Raw genomic sequence first — 19,302 nt, forward strand, 5'->3', positions numbered from 1 at the left:
TAATAGATTCGTCTCGCGAATTAGCACAAGGTTCTGCAATTAGTTTTATAATTAGCTCATGTTTAGTCCTCCTAATTAGCATCCGAACATCCGATGTGACACTGTTAAAGTTTAGCACCTCGTATCCAAACAGCCCCATAGTTAGACAAGTGCAAATTATCAGGTATCAACCAAAGAACCAATCCAAGATCGAGGAAGAGTGCGACTGCGGGTTGCCACTACTGAATCCAGTTCTTCCAACAAATCGGCCCAAATATATCGTATGGCCTTGAGCATCACAAATGCACAATGTTAATACCAAAACCTTACTACTACGTTAACGAACATCACACCATTACATTACAGTCAACAAAGCACGAACGGCGAGGCTGCCTGAACTAGCAGGCTAGTAGCTGAGCCGGCCACCCCCGTCGTCGGTGGTGACGCCGATGGACGGCGACGTCACCGAGACGTCCCTGTCCTCCTCGGGCATCGGCGACTGGTCCACCGGCACGCTCTCGATCATCCTCACGACGTCGCCCATGGACGGCCGCTGCTCCGGCTGCGGCGCCACGCACGCCAGCGCCACGTGCAGCATCGCCACCATCTCCTCCTCGATGTCCCGGTACCGGAGCAGCTCCACGTCGAACACCTCCGCTGTCCACTCCTCCCGCACCACCGACCGCACCCACTCCGGGAGGCTCGCCGCCACCGCCGCGTTGCTCTTCTTCTCCCTCCTCTGCGCGTCGGCGTCGGGCAAGGGGTGCGGGTGCTGCGCCGCGGGCGACCTGCCGGTCAGCGCCTCCAGCACGAGCAAGCCGAAGCTGTACACGTCGGCCTCCTGCGAGAGCCGCTTGTTGTCGGCCTGCTCGGGGGCCATGTAGCCGCCGAGGCGGGCAATGGCGTGCGCCGGGCTGAGTAGGAGCGCGAGGCCGAAGTCCGCGACGCGGGCGGCGCCGCCCTTGTCGAGCAGGACGTTGGTGGACTTGATGTTGCCGTGGGGCACGCCGGACGTCCGGTACTCCCGGTGGATGCACGCCAGCCCGCGCGCCGCCCCGAGCAGCAGCCTCACCCTCGTCGTCCAGTCCAGCGGCGACTCGCCTGTCATCTTGTGTCCTGAATGATTATTCAAGCAGACGATGGCAACAACATTGTTCATTTGTTCGTGTCAGATTCAGGTCAATGACGCAATGGCAATGCTCGACAAAAAGATCGCCGGAGATGGTACCGTGGAGGCGGTCGTGGAGGTTGCCGTTGGGGAGGTAGTCGTAGATGAGGAGCTTCTCCTGCTTGGCGTAGTAGAAGGCCCTGAGGGGGACGAGGTGCGGGTGGCGGAGCCGGCCGATGAGGTCCATGTACCGGTGGAACTCCTCGCGGGCGCAGGGGTTGGCGTCGCGCAGCCGCTTCACGGCGACCATGCGCCCGTCGCCCAGCACCGCGCGGTACACGGTGCCCAGGCTGCCCCGGCCGACCATCTCCGCCGACGCGCGCAGCAGCTCCTCCAGCTGGAACCTGCTCCGCCTCTCCTGCAGGTGCGAGGTCAGCGGCGCGCCGCCCCTTGGCCTTCCCCCGGCGCTGCCATCGCTGTTGCCGCCGCCGTCGTCCTCCTCGCCCTCGCCGTCCGCCCCGAAGAACACGAGCTTGCTGCGCGCACCGTCGCTGTCGCCGCCGTCGCTGCACCTGCCGGCGCTGCCCGGACGAGCCGGTTGCTCCCCCTTGAGGTGGCCGAACAGCGCTCCGTCTCCGTCCTCGAGGCCCACGCGGCCGCGTCTCTTCCTCTTCTTGGCTGCAGGCTCGCCGCCGCCCCCTTGGCCGCAGCAGCAACACGCTACAAGCAGCGACGCCAGAGCAAAGAAGAACAGGGTGTTGCCGACGGCTATCCCGGCGATTGCGCCGGGGCTCAAGCCCCCCTTGCCAGCCCCGCCGAGCGACTCCGGTGTGGCCAGTGCCGGCGAGGACGAAGCAACGGAAGAGGACGCCGCCGGGTTCGACGGCACCATGGAGGAAGGCACGGACGAAGGCGACGTCGGGGCGGGCTCGCGCGGCAGGAAGGAACAAGGCGGTAGCGGCGGCTCGGGCCCGCAGAGGCCGGCATTGCCGGCGAAAGAGGCGAGACCGAACCTGGCGCGCATGGCGTCGGGGACCCGCCCGGAGAACTGGTTGTTGGAGGCGTTGAACTCCGCGAGGCGGGGCAGCGCGGCGGTGACGTCGGGGAGGAGGCCGGTGAGGAGGTTGTCCTGGAGCTTGAGCGTGAGGAGGCCGGTGAGCTTGCCGAGCGCCGCCGCCGGGATGGGCCCGCTCAGGCTGTTGTCGGCGAGGTCGACGCGGGCGAGGCGGGGGAGCCGCGCGATGGAGTCCGGGACGGCGCCGGAGATGTCGTTGTGGGAGAGAGAGAGCAGCACGAGGTTGGGGACGCCGCGGAGGAGCGCGTCGAGCGTGCCGTTGAGGCGGTTCCCGCGGAGGTCAAGCGCGCGGAGCTCGGCGAGGTGGGAGAGCGGGTCGAGCGGGCCCCGCAGGTCCAGCGACGGCAGCGCGAGCGAGGTGACGCGGCGGCCGTCGGCGGAGCAGCCGACGCCCGTCCAGCGGCCGGCGCAGGCGTCGCCGCTGCTCCAGTTGGCGGCCAGGATGCCGTGCGCGTCGGCGCCGTTGCGGAAGATGGTGAGCGCGTCCGTGTCGCTCGGCTTCACCTCCGGCTCCGGCTGCGGCACGGTCGCGGCCGCTGCTGCCGCCGCCGCCGGCATTGCCAAGCTCAGGCACGCCCATATCGCCAGGAACCCCATGGAACGCGCCAAGAACTGCAGAGCCATCGTTGCTGTTCGCAACGGCGAGTGTGGTTGGGGCTATTACAAGATCGGCATGGAGGAAAGGGAGGAATTACTCAATCAGAGCCATGAGTAATCTTGGCTGCTCCATAATCTGCATTGGAACAAGAGAACAACCGTGCCTTTTGATTTTTGAAATCGGGAGGTGTTTGAACTGGAACCTCTTCAACGTCTTCACTCGACTGTTTTCTTTGGACAGGCCAAAGCCCAGTGGCAGGCTTGTCAGTACTGGAGGCTTCCACTTTTCGCTTTTGATCTGTTTGGCCATGTTTAGGCCTTGGCCATGTTTAGTTACTCCCAACTCCCAACTTTGACACTATGCAAAAAGAAGATTCCCCATCACATCAAACTTGCGGTACATGCATGGAGTACTAAATGTAGATGAAATTAAAAACTAATTGCACAGTTTTGTTGTACTTTACGAGACGAATCTTTTAAGCCTAATTAGTCAATATTTGGACAATAATTCACAAATACAAACGAAACGCTACAGTGTGCTACAGTGCTGTAACAGTAATTTGGCACCTCCCAAATTGGCCAACTAAACAAGGCCTTTCTGTCTGCTCATAGGTCCCCTAGGCCTAGGTAGGAGAGGAGGCTTCTCCATCACTCCACAATGCACAGCAGCACATAGTGCTAGTTTCAAAAGGACAAGGCCATTTTGGAAATGCAACAATTTCACAAGAATTACAGAAGAAACAGTTTTATTTTTTCCCTAAAAATCTGAAAAGTACTCTTGTTGCAAACAGGCCTGGACTAGTCTGCATGCTACATGATCCTTTACAGAAATTCTAGTGCTCTAAAATAATGTTACGCTTCAGGTCTGGGACATGAACCATGGACCATCAAGATGCAAGTTTACCTTGAGAATGAGAAACAGGGCTGAGGGTGAAATCATGATCCTCTTTCGGCGTGACAAGAAAGGTAATGGACTCATCATGCGGGGCTTTTGCTCCATTTTGCTTTGCCCCTCTTCTTTTCACGCTCACCTTCTCATCAGTCATCACATCCCGTTTCTCTCGCGAGTTGATTGCACCATTGCGGGGGCGCCAATTAGGACAAAATAGTAGCAGCATGAATGCATGATGCCTCAACAATAAAAAAAGGAATAAAAAAGTATTAACAGTATGGATGTAGCTATTCATCGAACTAACAAGAAAAAAAATTTGCCAAAGGGAAATCACATGACTCGAGAGCGACGTCCTTTTCTTCCAGATCGTGCCAAGAGTTTATACAAACGAGAACAAATAGCGAATCATTATATCTTTAATCCACAAGAAGAAAAGGAGGGCAACAAACTTTGGACAGCAGCAGTTCTGAGTGCAGGAAATCATTTCTGCTCCGTGAAGAATCGAGGAAAACCACCTCTCCAAGCAGCTTGATGTGATCCAGTATAACTAACAAACATATGACATTACATCTCAAACCTAAACTGATTCTTATTTATTCTTATTGCCTAGGGGGTGTTTGGTTCCTTGAGCTAAAGTTTAGTCCGTATCACATCGAATATTCAGAGACTAATTAGGAGGACTAAATATGAGTTAATTATAAAACTAATTGCACAGATGAAGGCTAAACAGCGAAACGAATCTATTAAGCCTAATTAATCCACCATTAGCAAATAGTTACTGTAGCAGCACATTGTCAAATCATGGACTAATTAGGCTTAATAGATTCGTCTCGCCGTTTAGCCTCCATCTGTGCAATGAGTTTTGTAAATAGTCTATGTTTAATACTCCTAAGTATATAAACATTCGATGTGACGGGACTAAACTTTAGGGGGTGGGAGTCTGGTTGCTGGCTATAAACTAGTCCTCAGAGAGAATGAAAGATGTGTGATGTCTCTCCTCTTGATTCGCATGCTACTATTGGCTTCCTGCATAACAGAATATATGATGCTAGTCAGTATCTGGAAGAGTGTGGGCATGGACAGATAGACTAATAGCTGAGTTCAAGACATGTTAAGTTCATAACCATCTTAACAACCAAAGGATCATAAAAGAAGAAATGGTCACAACAAAAGAAAAAATTGTACTGTATTTGAAGAAACTTGCATTTGCCTTCTTCGACAGACAACAATCTAATACTTTTTTATTAAACTCAAAGCAAGATAGATCACTTGCCCATCACGTGTCAACTGCAGTAGAATAGTGGATAATGTAGTGAAGGTTTATACTGAATATAAAGCCTGTCAACAAGGTGACAACCCCAAAACCATGCTGAGGGGATGCAAGTAAGAAAATGAAAACCCACCGGTTGTCTGGAGCATATCTTACAAATTTCAGTACCAAAATGCTTAAATGCATACATTGATACATTGTATCTATTAATCAGAGTTTTAGCCATGCAATTCTCATCCAAAGCTGTATCACAAAAACAAATACTACTAATTTGAGCAAAAGTCCACTCTACATTCCATTCTAGAAATGAGTGCTATGGATTCAATCTGAAAAATCAAACAGTGGCCACAACAAGTATACTCAGAAAGCTGGAGAACCATATGTTCATAAGAATGATGCTTCACAGATTAAAACGATTTAAAGAAGACTTCAATCAGTGTAAGCACCATATGTTCATAAGAATGATGCTTCACAGACTAAAACGACTTAAAGAAGACTTCAATCAGTGTAAGCACCATATGTTCATAAGAATGATGCTTCACAGACTAAAACGACTTAAAGAAGAATTCGATCAGTGTAAGCATTATCCATTTAAGTTGTGGGTTCAATATTTGCATGGGAACTTATGTTCAAGTAGGATCAAAGACTACAAATCTCATACAATTTAAATGATGACTTGCAATCTGTATAGGCACTTCATCTATTTAAGACAACTTGATTTTATGGTGTCCACTTCATTAGGCTGCATTCTTCTAAATTTTGATCACAAACACGTTAAAAATTTTAACATGATGGATGAGAAAAGTTAGCAAAACTAGATGGATGAGAAAAGTTAGCAACAATACAAAAAGAAAAAGAGTACAACTCACCTCACATAATCAAACTTATAGAGGAGTGGTATTCTTGATAGCATTGAGTATTTGATCTTCAAGTTTATCTTCAGCAAGCCACACACTGCTCTTCTTGCGCAGGAGTTCCTTTTGCTCCGCCTTCTTCTGCTCCTGGAGCTTCTCCTTTTTCCGCCAGCTCTCCAGCTTCTCAGCTCTTTCTTTCATCTGCAAGTTATCTCATCTCGGTCACAAACATTTTACGGCACCAATCTCAAGTAGCTTTACAGTTGAGTGCTAAAGACGCTGTTGTTATGCATACGTCTGAACTGAAGCTAACATGGCTGAAACAGGCAGGTATAGGATTAGATGCCCTCTTAATCCCAAACTAACATAGCAACTTACACAATGTTAAGACTCGCATTCTAAGGAGGCAATTCACCAAACAAGTTGTGTGCAATGGCGAGCTGGGAGAACGATGGGGAAGGGAGGGAAGGAGACGGGGAAAGGAAACGTACAAGGGCCTGGCGGAAGTCCTCCTCGAACGCGCGCCGCTCAGCCGCACGCGTCTGCGCGGCGGCGGCCTTGGCTGCCTTGCGCTCCTCGTTGGCGACGCGGGCGGCCTCGGCGCGCGCCTCAGCCTTCCGCTGCCGCTCAGCCTCCATCAGCTGCACCTCGTACGCGTACTGCTGCCGCAGCTGCCGCACGTCTCGCGCGTACCCCTTGCGCAGCCGGTCCAGCTGTGCCCACGCCTGCCGGGGCTCCCCAGCGGGCTCCCAGCTGCCCAGATGCCCGCTAGGCTTGGAGAACTCGTGCAGCTCCGCCCGCGACAGGGCCTGCGCAGAGGCGTGGAAGCCGCGGAGGAGCGGGCGCAGGAGGTGGAGCGGCCGGGAGGAGGAGAGCGCCATCGCCGCCGCAAATGGAGGACGACAGATCGCGGTGGTGGAGAGAGCTGCCGGAGCGGAGCAAAGGGAACAAGTAGAAGAAGGCCCTCTCCTACGACTGGGCCCGCCTTTTCGAAAATACAGACCAACCCACATTATGCAAGTAATGAATGTGGGCGGTGCAGAGGAATTGGGCCGGAGACCTGCAGATCGACTTGTGTTAGCCCAATGCCAAGTTCCCGTGTTCATTTCACACGAAACAAGAACAAAAATTTGCTCAAACAAACGAAACAAGAACAAAAACATAAATACAACGATGAAAAATTCTTCCTAAAAAAAGAGAAACATTCTCTGCCCTAAAAAAGGTGATGAAACATTCTCAGCATCACTCAAATTTCTCAAGCTAAATGGAGCACCACAATTGCTATCTTCTCAAAAATCATTCACCACATCGCAGCAGCATATGCACCAAGATGTAAGGGCAAATGCGATGCATTTTCGCATAGTGATAAAAAGAAGGGAAGCAATATATGTAAAGCATAGCAATGGCAGTGGCCAGTTGGCCACTCTGACAAAGGCCTCTCTGAAAAGACGAGGAGAAAATGAAGGTTGCAAGAAAGTAATACAATTACACGAACATGGTTTTTCAGAACCATATATCATGTTGCCAACAGCATTTCCTAGCTCTAAAGCTCCCCAAAAATAAAGTTAAACTCTAAAGAATGGAAAATGGTCTCCGTGACCCATCCTTTAGTATTTACAGTGTAAACTCCGCAGCAGTCATTGCTAGTCTAACTGTATGTCAAATAATCAACCCTCAGTAGCACTGCATCATAACAGCTTGATGGAAAATTTTCATCCAGATCCGTGGCGCACTTCACCGTATACCTTCCACCTAAACAGAAAGCATGTTCAGGAACTAAAACCTAGTTATCGTTAACAGAAACCCGATCCGTATAAAAATGGAATATCAAGGTGGTTACCTGCTATCACAGCTGGCGCTGCCACTCTCAACAGATGCAATGAAGTTCAGAAGTAATCATCGCCATTCTCGACAACCACCACAACTCCAATCGCCACTCTCAGCAGGCAGCACATTTTCATCCCAAGGTGAGCATTGCCGGTGTATGTGCAGGCCACAGACTGCACATTTGAGATCAGGTGGTGGCTCAGTGTTCTGGCACTTGTAACATGCTACCACATCAGGGGAGGGATCATCTGTTGGGAAGTTCATATTTGAAGCTCCATCTTCTATCATAAAATACATTTCATCAAAACCAGCTCCTTGTTGATCGAAGTTTCCTGTGCAGTTGCCATCGTCTTGCAGACTAGTAGACATCCCAAATGCATTATCAAGCTGCGTATCATCAGCTTCAAGCAGCTCGGTAAATGAGAAATAAGTCTGGGGTTCATATTGATCAATTGCAAAGTTGCCACCACTAGTGTCATTTGCTTGGTGAGTAGCAGTGGATTCAGGAGGGGCAGCATATGCAGTTCCTTGGGAAAAATCCCACCCCAATAGCTCTGAAGCATGCACGCTGTCAGCCTCCGAAAAGGAATATTCATTCATGTGGCTGAAATTGATGTTCCCATTCCCCAGAGATTGATTCTGGATATAATACTCATTCGCAGATCTTGCTTGATCAAGGTATTCACAATTTTTAGTTTGTGCTCGTCTTATTGACAGCTTCTTGTTGCTTCCAGGGGCAAAGCTTACCATGTTGGTTGATAAATCAGCATCCACTGTTTCTTCCCCAGTCGGTTCAACGATTCCATATGAAGCGAGCAGTGGGTCCTGATCTACTAAAGCGAAAGTTCCCTCACTAGATAGCATTGTTGACTGCGATGATGTAGCAACTGTTTGTTCACTACATTCTGGTTCAGGCTTTATATAATCATCTGAATGAGGACATTGGGGTATGGCTCTCCTTCGACACCTACAGCATCGGTATGCAACCAACTCATCTATCCTTTCATCCTCAAGTTGTAAGGCATCACCATGAAACCAATCTGTGTGCAGGGAATACCAAGATGTTAAAAAAATACAACATAACACAAAAGGATAATGCTTTAAGCTGCAACAATACTAAATAGACTTACTTCTGCACCTCTCGCAGCGAACATAAAGGAATTCCGGAGAATAAGTTTTGTTACAGAGGCAACAAGTTGGTTTTATTGACGAACCTATACCATCCTTACTTTTAAGAATCACATCGTTCGCCCTGAAATCACTTCCATCATCCTTGTCATTCTTATTTTTCTTCCATACAAGACCAAAATATGTTATCGCTTGAACTTTTTTAGGTTTCTTAGATTTTTCTGACTTTGACTTTTTTGCTTTTGTCTTTGGCTCAGCTTGTACACTAGTGATATTCGGAGTTGCCACATTTGTGATTGGCAAGGCTTCCACCTTTGCAAGTGTCTGGGATTCCACCTTCGCGATTGGCTGGGCCTTCACATTCATAATTGGCTGAGCTTCCACATTTGCAAGTGGCTGTGCTTTAACCTTTGGGACTGTCTGCGCTTCAACTTTCAGGGTAGGTTCAGCAGAATGGGAAGAACTAACCTTGAAGATAATTTTGGGAGCGGTCACTTGCTGTTGGCCAGTACTCTTCTGTTGGGGCCGGATATAACTTGCATTTGTATTGTAACTTGTAAGCATAAGATTCCGCTTCTGGAGGCATAGCTTGCATGTCAAATTGGAAGTAGCACTGACTCCTTTGCTAACAATAGATCTTGATGTACACTCTTTATGACAATTACCTGAAAGTTATTTTTAGACAGCAATAGTGAGACTAAGCATTGGAAAGCTCAAATCGGTCAATAATCTTCTTGGATACTATGAGGATAAAAAAGGAAAACAGATTATCTAAAGCGCATGCTATAGACCCATACCTTGACAAGAGCTGCATTTAACAACATCCCTGCATGCAATCAACAAAAATACAGAAGTTAGTATCTCAAAAAAAAATGTGATCAGTTTATTACATATAGAGCGAAGTGGAAAAACAAACCTGTACATAACATCCTTCTTGCATGAGGTGCAGGGATAAACATCTCCTTTGTGAAAGAGATAAGAAAAGACATCTCCGGTATATGCTTTTACTTGCCTTGGGTACAAATTGGTGAAACAGATAGAGTTTGAAATTCCTGGACTAGGCAAGGAGCTACTCCCAGAATTCTGCTCATATTCTCGCAACATGTACAGTGGCACGTGGTTTTCGGAAAACCACAATTTGCTATTTTCATCCTGATCACCTTCTGCTTCCAAGATATTTTTTGTCACACGCACAGGAAGATGCTTCTGGTTGGGAAACTTAAGTGCGTATCTTATCTTATTGTCAATTATTTTTTTATCACAGATTACGGCATTTCTGAGGGCAGAAAAGTCAGCATCAGAACTTTTTCCATCTGAAGGAATTTGATCTGGAGGGATGAATTCCTTCCATCTAATGTGGGCATCAAGATATCTAACCTGTGAGAAATGAATATTAGGATCATTGCTAAAGTAGGTTTGATAGTACTCTTTTATGACACCAGAACAGAAGTGCTAACCTGCAGAGCAAGTTGAGATGAAGTCTGGCTTAGTCCAACACATGCTCTCCAAGCAAATTGACGGGATCGTCTTGGAAAATTGGAAGCTTCATGGTAAGGTAAACCTGCTATCCTTTTTTTACCACCTAGTAGGAGTCAAAACACGCCAACTTGTTCATGCCCTGGAGACTGATAGAGGATGAAATAAGGCTAGTAACAGTTAAAATGCACAGTACCTTGGCGAGCAGCTTTTCTTATGGTTGAACATAGAACAGCCCCCCTCTGCAAAGTACGTTTTGAAATATTTCCTCCAGTCCACCAAGTCCAGCTGTTGTCATCATCAGTAGCAGTAGCAGTAGTGGTACCAGATTCAGATGCCAACGAACGTCTTCTGCCACGCCTTCCACCAGCTCCACGTTTTTGGTATTGTGCAGGACGAGATGCTCCAGCTGATAGACCAGGAGATTCCACAGGCCAGTCATCTATTGGCTTCAACCAGCTTGCAGAAAATGCCACTCCACGGATGTTGCTTTCCAACTGCATAGGATAGTAACAATTTTTACTGACATAACAATTGTAGTCATTTTTACTACCATTTATATAAAAAAGGAGATCCAACCTAGGAGAAATTATGTGGTTTTTCATTAAGAAGAAGAAATGGGCACACAAATTCGCGTTCAAGAGGACTCCAACCCCAACCAGTTGAGCTAGGCTCGCTTCCTGTGACTACCATTTATGACAATAACGTTCTTAATCGTAACTTTTATCTTTCTTTCAATATCCTTTATTGCATACTAAATCTTTAACAGTTTGTAACATTGTATGTAGAGGTAATTTCCTTTATTAAAAGCATACATGCAGGAATATAATGTATCTAGCTCAAGCTGCATGAGAAATCTGAAATTAGTAATCTATTTAATGCCACCGCTTGCTGACAGCATTCAGGGTTATATACTATATCATGACTTGGTTGTAGAATATTGAGGAGTATCAAAGGATACAGAAAGTTATTAACTGAATGCTATAACTCACCTCAAGCAATAGGGGTATTACAGTTCTGCAGTCGGAAGCTTCTCGTAGTTGTTGATGCCATCGTTCTTTCTGCTGCGCGTCCTGTAGTGAACCAACTAATAGGCCACGCAAACTTTCCTCCATGTTGGCTAAATAAGCAACAATACTGGGGAAATGGCTATCAGAATTTTTTATTACATGCATGACACTAAGAATTCGAGCAGACCCTTTAGCAGCATTTGCAGTGGCCATGTTAAGAAAACAAGCCTTTTTATTTCCAATTGCTGAACTTCTACAAGCAAGGCACCAACCACACCTATCTCTTGGGACTTCCATAAGCTTCTTTTCAGTACTTGGCCAAACAAATTGTGCGGCTGCTGAGGAAAATGCTTTCAACTGTAGGGAATTGTCTGCAGCCATTCTTTTCCTTGGGTTTGCAGTCTGTTTGGATGCTGAAACCTTACCTTCATCAGATGTAATAACAGCAAGATTGGCAGCAGCAGATGCTGCAATATTGCCATGATTGTAGAGATTCATGTAAGCCTGTGGTTTAAAATACGACAATTTTGCTGCCTTGCCACCACTCATGTTTCCAGATCTTTCAGCAAACAGCTGAAGGTGTTGTTTACCTTGATAAGATGGACAAAATGATTCTGCCTTTGCAGAAATGGTGCTCACGGTACCTTGCCTAGGCATGCCATTACTTCCAACGTTGGTGGGTAAGTCTGGACGGGATATACTCTGAGCTGGCTGTACGTGCGCTATGTTATACGCACCCTTTACAGCGGATCCATTCTGATGAGAAATTGACGATACCACAGATGGTCCAAAAGCTCCATTTCTGGGTGCATCGTGTATGTTGTACTGAGCTGATAGAGTTTGATTGCAAACTTCAGCATTCTTCTCGGCGGCAGCAACTAAGCTGGGCATGCATTTTTGTTCCTCATTAGACACAAATTTCTGCTGCATATATGTTTGAGGAAGTGCTACTGTTTTACTGTCCCCACCATCTTTTAAAGTTGTCCAGACACTTCCATCTCCTGCTTTGATAGGAGTAAAACTCAACATACCGGATTGTGGAGTATGGCTCACACCAACTTCTTTACCTATTTTTGATCTCTCGCTCTGAGCTATACCAAGTAAATGCTTCCAGTATTCCTCTATTTGACTGCATATATCCACATATGCATCTGAGAGAGCAAGTCTTTGGAGGACCTTGACAACATCATAACGATTGTAATATCTTGAATAAGATTCCGCAGCTGAAGATGTTCCGATCCTGCAGTATTTCATGGAGCAAATATTAAAGGAAGTATAGGACAAACCGTAGCAGGTCATGCAGAACAAATCATTAGTAAAACTGAAGTATTGTATGATCAATTTGCAAGAACTTACACCAGCAAATAGTCGCAAGTTCCTAAGAATAGCCTCCCGCACATGTCAATGCCAAACGTTTGAGCTCCTCTTGCACCACGCTCAATTCTTGACGAAGTTGGTCCGAGCTTGTTAATAACACATTCTGGACAAAACCATTCTCCCTGAGGAAGGAAGGCTTTGTTTTGACCAATGCATCTCGAATGATAAGCCCATGGGCAGCCATCGCAGCATACCAAAGTCCCATCCATTCCACATATTCGGCAATCATCACTGTTGCCATCCTGAGAAGTGTCCGCTACAGTACCTTCTGAATTTGTTACATTTGGAGTGATTTCCACGTTCTGCAAATCATTCATATTTTTGTAAGCAGAGGCCTTTGAGGCTCTGGTTGAGACTGCTCTTGAACCAGCCTCCAAAAAGGCGCTAGAATCCACCTCATATTCCATCTCCTCGTTGTAGCCTTCTCGGTCCTCCAGTTCAGTTTTGAGCTCATCTGATTCAATGACATGATCACAGAGTATTTGCAGCACCCTCAGCTTCATGGCAACAGGAAGTTTATAGTATTCCGTGGCTAGGAGGCTTCTACCAAAACTCCGTCCCCCTAGATTCTTAACGCAACCCATCACATACAGGTACTCTAGTAAGAAAGTTGGCCAGGTCAATGCATCTAATAATGTCCAATCCAGATACCTGCACATAGTTCAAGGGAAGTGAAATTACTATCAGAATTTTAAGTAAGGAAACACAGCAGTTACAAAATAGTTATTGTAGTTAAGAAGGGGTTGAAATATAGAGTACTTACTTCAAGCAATTTGAAGCAAGCTGAGATCCTCCAGCAGATTTAGATTCAAGATGCCGCTTCAGTGCGCGCAATAGTGAGACATGTACAGCATCCAACAAGTTATTCTGCGCACTGCAATTAATGGCCGCAACAAAATCATCCAGCCCAAATGGACTCAGGAACAGCTGCACGCTGAACGATCGCAGGAAGTTATAGACAGAAAAGAGATAACTTATGGACTCTTCTGGCACAGGAATGTCTCCCGATGACGGAGGCAACTCCACGGCCTGTACAGGAGGGCATGGCTCAGATGGTCCTTCTTTAGTGAAATCTGATGAATTACTCGAAGATTCAACATCCTCAGACATATCTGAGCCAGATCCACTATGCTGCAGTGCATCAGGCCTGGCAGACGACTTGCATCCTCCAACCCTCTGCCTAGTACTTGCTGGCTCTTTCATCTCCGAGGCACTCCCTGATGAAACCAGCAAGTCTAGCTTCCTTTTCCTGCAGCTCACTTTCATGCCTAATGCACCATTCTCATAGGACATGAGAAATTCCAGGAGTTGAGGAAGCCCCAAATCCTCGCCGTGTCCATCTTCAAACACCACACTGTAGGCCCCAGTTGTGCTATCGTAGGATGCAACCTTCCCAATCAGAATCCTCGCATGCCCCGGAGCACTCCGGCCAATGTAGCGGCCCACCAAGCATTCCCCTACCTCCTCTTTCACCTGAAGGCCATCAGCCGGTGTAGCAGGCCCTTGATTCACCACTCTGCCATCACCTTCCTCCATCTTAACCTCGCCTTCCGCAGCCGCTGCAGTGCACTCTTGTTCCTGAACACAGCCTTCATCCACCTCCATCTTCATTTCAGACGCCACGGGAGCCAAATCTTGCACTGCCTCTGGGATGCTCCCCACATTCACCTCGCTCAGTGTGGAAGATCCAGAGTTCTCTTTGCTTGCAGCACCACCCTCGTCCACGTCCATCTTCGCTTCAGAGACCACAGGAGCCACATCTTGTACTTCCCCCTGAATGCAGCCCAAATCCACCTCCTTCGTTGCAGGCACGGCAGAGTGTCCTTGGCCCGCAGTGCCGCCCTCGTCCACCTCGATTGCTTCGGGCGCCGCGGAGTGCTCTCCGCCCGCTGCACCGCCCTCATTAACCTCCATCCTTGGCTCGCTCACCGAGGCCCCCACATCACACCCATGCTCCGCCGTGACGCCTTCACCCGCCTCCGCCTCACTGGCCGCGCGTGCCGCAGCAGGTTCTCCCACCGCAGCGCCTCCATCGGCGGCCTCCATTTTCACCTCGTCAGCAGCCGGCGCCAGGGCCGCCGCAGGGGAGGAGGCGTCAAGCACCCGATCAGAACCCTCCCGGGGCTCCACGGCGTCCATGGTACCGGGCCCGAAAACCCTAGCGAGTGCGCCCTACAGAACCATCCTCATCGCGAATCGGGGACCTCCAGGACAGATTCCGACGGTACTGGTGAAGCGGAGGCGGCGCCGGCGCGGATGCGGGGATGGATGTGGCCGGATACGAATCTGGGAGTTGCGGAAGCCGCCGATTGGGTCCTTCTGCGGCGAAGGGGGCAGCGAGAAGCCTGTGTGGATGAATGGAACGGGATATGGGGAAGGTCGGCTGCAGGGCTCCCAACCCTATGGCGATGGCGGCGGTGGGAGGCGAGGCGGCGGAGAGGAGTTGGGGGAAGAGGTGGAGATGATGGGGGAGGAGGGGAAGGGGAAAAGGGAAGAGAAGAGAACTAGAGCACGGGCGAGCACACTAGGCGAGGGCCGAGCCGCACCCGACTCGCACCAGCCTGGCTCGCGGCACTCCGGTTCGAGTTCCCTTTTCGGGGGAGCGGGTTCGGGTCGTGGCGCGCGTGTGCGGACCGACCCGCACGGTTGGCTGCCGGCTGGTTCGGGAGAGCTGCTGGTTCGTTCGTTCCTTCGTGGGCGGATGCGGGCGCGCGGGCGGGGGCGGACCCGGTTCAGTTTCTGGGAGCGTGTAGCCTCGTCGTGTCCGCGCGCGAGCTGGCTGAACCGGGTCAGCCTGCGCGCGTTCCACCACACCAGGTCTTGCACGTACGACGGCCGCTGGTCGACGGCCGCAAGGCGGTGGAGGGAAGGAGGGAGGGAGGTGCTCCGAGTTTTTCAAATTCAAAACGGTGGAGGGAGGTGCCGTCAGCTTGCTTGCTCAGGTAGGGCAGGGGGGCAACGGTTCGCTCGCGCCAAGTCCCGGACTTGCCTGTTGGTGTGCTGCGGTGCCCCTCGGCACTCTCGCTCCTAGCCCGCGGTTGCTTTGTGTGCGGTGTGCCCACTGGTGAACGAGGCGCGAGGTACCTGTGTATGTACCCTTTGGTGCTTCTAGTTCTATCTTTGCACATAGGCTTACACTGAACTATCATGAACGTCTCCACACCCGTACGTGCACTAGGCAAAATGTTGTCGCCGTGTCTCTCTCGAATTGCTTGTTTATGCGTTCATTTCACTATTTCAGCCATAATAACCTACATGATTGGAAGTGTAGAATCTGACAATGTAATGAACCGGTGTGGTCTGCCGTTATGATATGTTGGATGCTAAAATGTAAGCCCTAGGAACTGCTATATTGTAGCATAGCATCTTCCCAAGCTCGGTTGACTAGCCAATTATTTTTATATTTCAATTCGTGTCACTAGGACGTTGGTTGAACACTAGGTGAGGCTATGGATCTATTTTGGAGCAATTGGATGCAATCTAACAAAAATGTGCATTGTCGTTGTTTCTAAGTGAGAGTTTGGCTCGGACAACTGCCTCAACAATTTCAGGTGTTTTACTTGTCACATGGGCTTTTTTGAATCAGCGACAAGAAAGCAAATGTGAAACCCATGAGGATTATATGAGAATTTCGAATCTTAAGGGAATTTTCATAGCCCAACCAAGGTTCTATGAAGCATTTGAAGTTCAAACATGCCGGTAGTCAACTTCAAAGGTGAATTGAATAGCATGATAAGACACAATGATTGAAATTAATAACATAAAATCTAAAGGCAATTTGAAACTAAGTTTTAAAATGCATAAATTCTCAGTTACAAGAGATTCTCTCATGAGCTGAGAACGTGTTCTCTACATTCTTCTTATGTAATAATTTTATTTAACCTGACAAGTACAAAGGGAGCATAACTTCGGGAAGGCTGAAGCACATGTTTATTTTTTTTAGTTTAATGCTAACTGCTATTTTGGTTCTTTGGTTTGGGTGAAGGTATGTTCACTTCTCCCGCTGTCATTTTTTGCAAAAGAAAACTTGTGTGCGGTCCTCTTTGTTTGGGTTGAGGCATGGCGTTTCATGGACCGGGCTAATAAGGAAAAGTCTAATTCATTTCAGGCCGAAAACATATACCAGGGCCCATCATCTTAACAGCTTATCAGACAGAATTATCTAGTTGGGCCTGATTGCAATGCTAGTTGGGCCATAAGAGGCCGGGCCTCCTCAGGCCAGATTTATATACTTGTTACAGATCTGCCCAGTTCATCACCTTGCAAACATAAATCTTTGCATTGCAAAGAAAACTGAATTTCTTTCAAAAAAGGAGGAGGAAAAACTGAATTCTATAAGGATGCCGCTGGATTGGTGGAGCATATGTCAAAATCTCAGTGCCTTTTAAGTACTTCAAATCATCTGCAAGAGTTGCTAGAAAAGAATATTAGGAGTCATAACTGTTTAGTTCGTCACGATACCAATACACAAAGTACGAAGTAATTGGTAAATCGACATTCAACTACAGATGTTGACTAAGACGAGGCCACTCGAAGCGCATTATGTACAAATACAAGCATAATGAATTCAGTTGTGTTTAAATGACCTTAAAAATTTTTCATGAAGCACTGCAAATCTGATGTGTCTCCTTTATTAGTACATAGTAGATCTTTACATGGAAAGTTGTTGAACTATCAGAACTGCAGATCAGATGTACAGAAACAGCAGCATCCAAGCTGACGGGTGACGAGGTGTTGATTGGTGCCTGTTTCTTGGGAGCATCGTTGACGGAGCAAAATTAGCAAGGTGTTGTTCTGTCTAAGAGATGCTATCTCCCAAGTTTAATATCCCAAGACCATCTAGTTCAGTTCAGTTGACACTTGACAGCCTCCTGCAACCGCAATTACAGATATGATATTGACACATGTCACCCAGAGTAATCTCACACAACCATCGCTAACCTGCTGACTCCAATTTGGCCCTTGCATCAAGCTCCCTCCCAAATCTCCAGAGGTAATTCAGACCAACGATCAGCTCGGTCACCGCAGCTTCAGTCTTCCTCTGGTCTGCAAAATGGAGCGTCTGCAGAAGCAGGACGCCAGCGCTCGACGCGACGTTTCGCTGCTCGAAGTTCCTCTCGGCCTGCCATCGGATCATGTTGTGGGCGAGCGGAGCCAGCCATCCCAGAATCCTCTGCACGGTGTCGGACCACTCGGCGGCCAGGACGGGATCGCAGGGCGTGTTCATGGCGGCGAACGGCTTGAGGCGCGCTCTGAGAGACGCCCGGATCCTGTCCGTCAGCATGCCGTACAGGTCGTCCCTCTCGTCGGAGCAGATGTGGTGAGGTGAGATGGCGAGCTTCTCGATGAAGATGATGAGGTTGGCGTAGTGCAGCGCCAGGGCGGCGCCGCCGAGGGACGTCGCCGGCGCGTTGGTCAGAACGTCGTGTGTGGACTCGAACACGGCCGTCGAAGGCTTCGCGTTCGTGTGATGATCCGCTTGGTGCTGGAAGTTGATGCTGCTGTAATAATCGTCGTTGCTGGCTGCGGATATGTAGCTGAAGCTCAGTGGAAGGTCAGCGTCGCCATGGGTCCACCCGTTTCTGACCGGAGAATTGCTCCCCGTGACCACGCAGCCGACGAGGTGCCTGCCAGCCGCCGGCCACTTGAGCTGCTGCCTCAAGCTCTTGCTCCTGGACATGAGAAACCGACGAGCGTCGCCGCTGGTAGACTTGCTGGATCTTGCACGCAGCATCCTCCCAGGAGTGTCCGCGGCCACGACGTCGGAAGGGTACACCATGGACTGCATGCTGCTGCTCACGAACGAGCTGCTCCAAGAAAGCCGCGAGACCTTGGAGTTGGGGTCTTCATCCATGGAGGAGGAGATGGAGATGTTCGTGGGCTCCAGGTCGAACACCTCTGTGATCCTCGTCACGATGGTGAAGAGCGACCTGGCGAGCAGCCGGACGGCGTAGTCGAAGCTCCGGTTCCAGAGGGAGGCCCCGCGGAGGCGCTCGACCTCCTGCCTCTGCCGCGCCACGCGGCGCGCGCACTCCCCTCCGTTCGCCGCGCGCTGCATGTCGCGGCGCACGGCCTGCTCGAGCTCGGCGAGCACGTCGAGCTCGTGGCACAGGTGCGCGGTGAACGCCACCAGGCGCTGCATCTTGCGCGCCTTCCGGTCCATCTTCTTCTCGGTGGCGTACCGCAGCCCGTGCGGGTCGGCGCCGCCGCCGCCCTTGACGAGGGCCGCGAAGAGGGCGTTGAACCGGCGGAGGAGCGGGTCGGCGCAGCGCGCGGAGAGCCGCGCGACGGCGCGGGAGAGGTCGCGGCACGCGGCGGTCATCTCGGCGAGCGCGAGGGCCAGGAGCGCGGCGTCGTCGTCGGCCACGAGGCGGCGCACGCCCTCGAGGCGGATGGCCTCGGCGCGGAGGCGCGCGAGGTGGGGGTCCCCGAGCGCGCGCCACAGGCCGGCGGCCCGCGACATGAGCGCGGCCACCTCGAAGGCCAGTACGCCCACCTTCTCCCCGCCGCCCCTCGGCTCTCGCAGCTTCCGCATCCCGCTCGTCGCTCGCGAAGTGGATGGCCGGGCGGCAGTTGGGTTATGTACGCGGCGCGCGTGACGGCGTGAGGTCAAAAGGCATCTGCGCGCCAACGGCTTTGGTGGGGTGGGCAAGGAGCATTGGAAAGCTGCAGCTGCAGTGGATTGGCATCGGTAGTGTCACCTCCCTGT

General features: G+C 49.9%; 4 protein-coding genes across 5 annotated transcripts; all 4 read right to left on the bottom strand.

The window, feature by feature from the left end:
• Positions 1-189: 189 nt before the first annotated feature.
• LOC101761173 (leucine-rich repeat receptor-like protein kinase PXC1) lies at positions 190-4,381 on the bottom strand. The gene is made up of 3 exons (XM_004977461.3): positions 3,664-4,381; positions 1,208-3,117; positions 190-1,095 (listed from the first exon to the last, which is right to left on the bottom strand). Exons 2-3 carry the CDS (start codon positions 2,784-2,786, stop codon positions 386-388), a joined length of 2,289 nt encoding a protein of 762 aa, XP_004977518.1. The 5' UTR covers positions 2,787-3,117; positions 3,664-4,381; the 3' UTR covers positions 190-385.
• Positions 4,382-4,461: 80 nt separating this feature from the next.
• On the bottom strand, positions 4,462-6,762 carry LOC101761564 (caldesmon). The gene is made up of 3 exons (XM_004977462.2): positions 6,267-6,762; positions 5,791-5,976; positions 4,462-4,677 (listed from the first exon to the last, which is right to left on the bottom strand). Exons 1-2 carry the CDS (start codon positions 6,654-6,656, stop codon positions 5,806-5,808), a joined length of 561 nt encoding a protein of 186 aa, XP_004977519.1. The 5' UTR covers positions 6,657-6,762; the 3' UTR covers positions 4,462-4,677; positions 5,791-5,805.
• A 379-nt stretch (positions 6,763-7,141) lies between these two features.
• Positions 7,142-15,070, bottom strand: LOC101761971 (DDT domain-containing protein PTM). Of its 2 annotated transcripts, none has more exons than XM_004977463.4 (10): positions 13,357-15,070; positions 12,573-13,244; positions 11,199-12,456; positions 10,403-10,703; positions 10,188-10,312; positions 9,647-10,107; positions 9,528-9,556; positions 8,733-9,395; positions 7,616-8,642; positions 7,142-7,527 (listed from the first exon to the last, which is right to left on the bottom strand). In XM_004977463.4, exons 1-9 carry the CDS (start codon positions 14,730-14,732, stop codon positions 7,672-7,674), a joined length of 5,856 nt encoding a protein of 1,951 aa, XP_004977520.1. In that variant the 5' UTR covers positions 14,733-15,070; the 3' UTR covers positions 7,142-7,527; positions 7,616-7,671. The 2 variants fall into 2 exon arrangements, with proteins under 2 accessions (XP_004977520.1, XP_022683907.1); XM_022828172.1 differs by having other exon boundaries at positions 7,142-7,551.
• Positions 15,071-17,529: 2,459 nt separating this feature from the next.
• On the bottom strand, positions 17,530-19,128 carry LOC101762386. The gene has a single exon (XM_004977464.4). It carries the CDS (start codon positions 19,126-19,128, stop codon positions 17,530-17,532), a length of 1,599 nt encoding a protein of 532 aa, XP_004977521.4.
• Positions 19,129-19,302: the final 174 nt, after the last annotated feature.

The sequence above is a fragment of the Setaria italica genome, chromosome VII, assembly GCF_000263155.2.
Source record: "Setaria italica strain Yugu1 chromosome VII, Setaria_italica_v2.0, whole genome shotgun sequence".
In the NCBI taxonomy this organism is placed as follows: Eukaryota; Viridiplantae; Streptophyta; class Magnoliopsida; order Poales; family Poaceae; genus Setaria; species Setaria italica.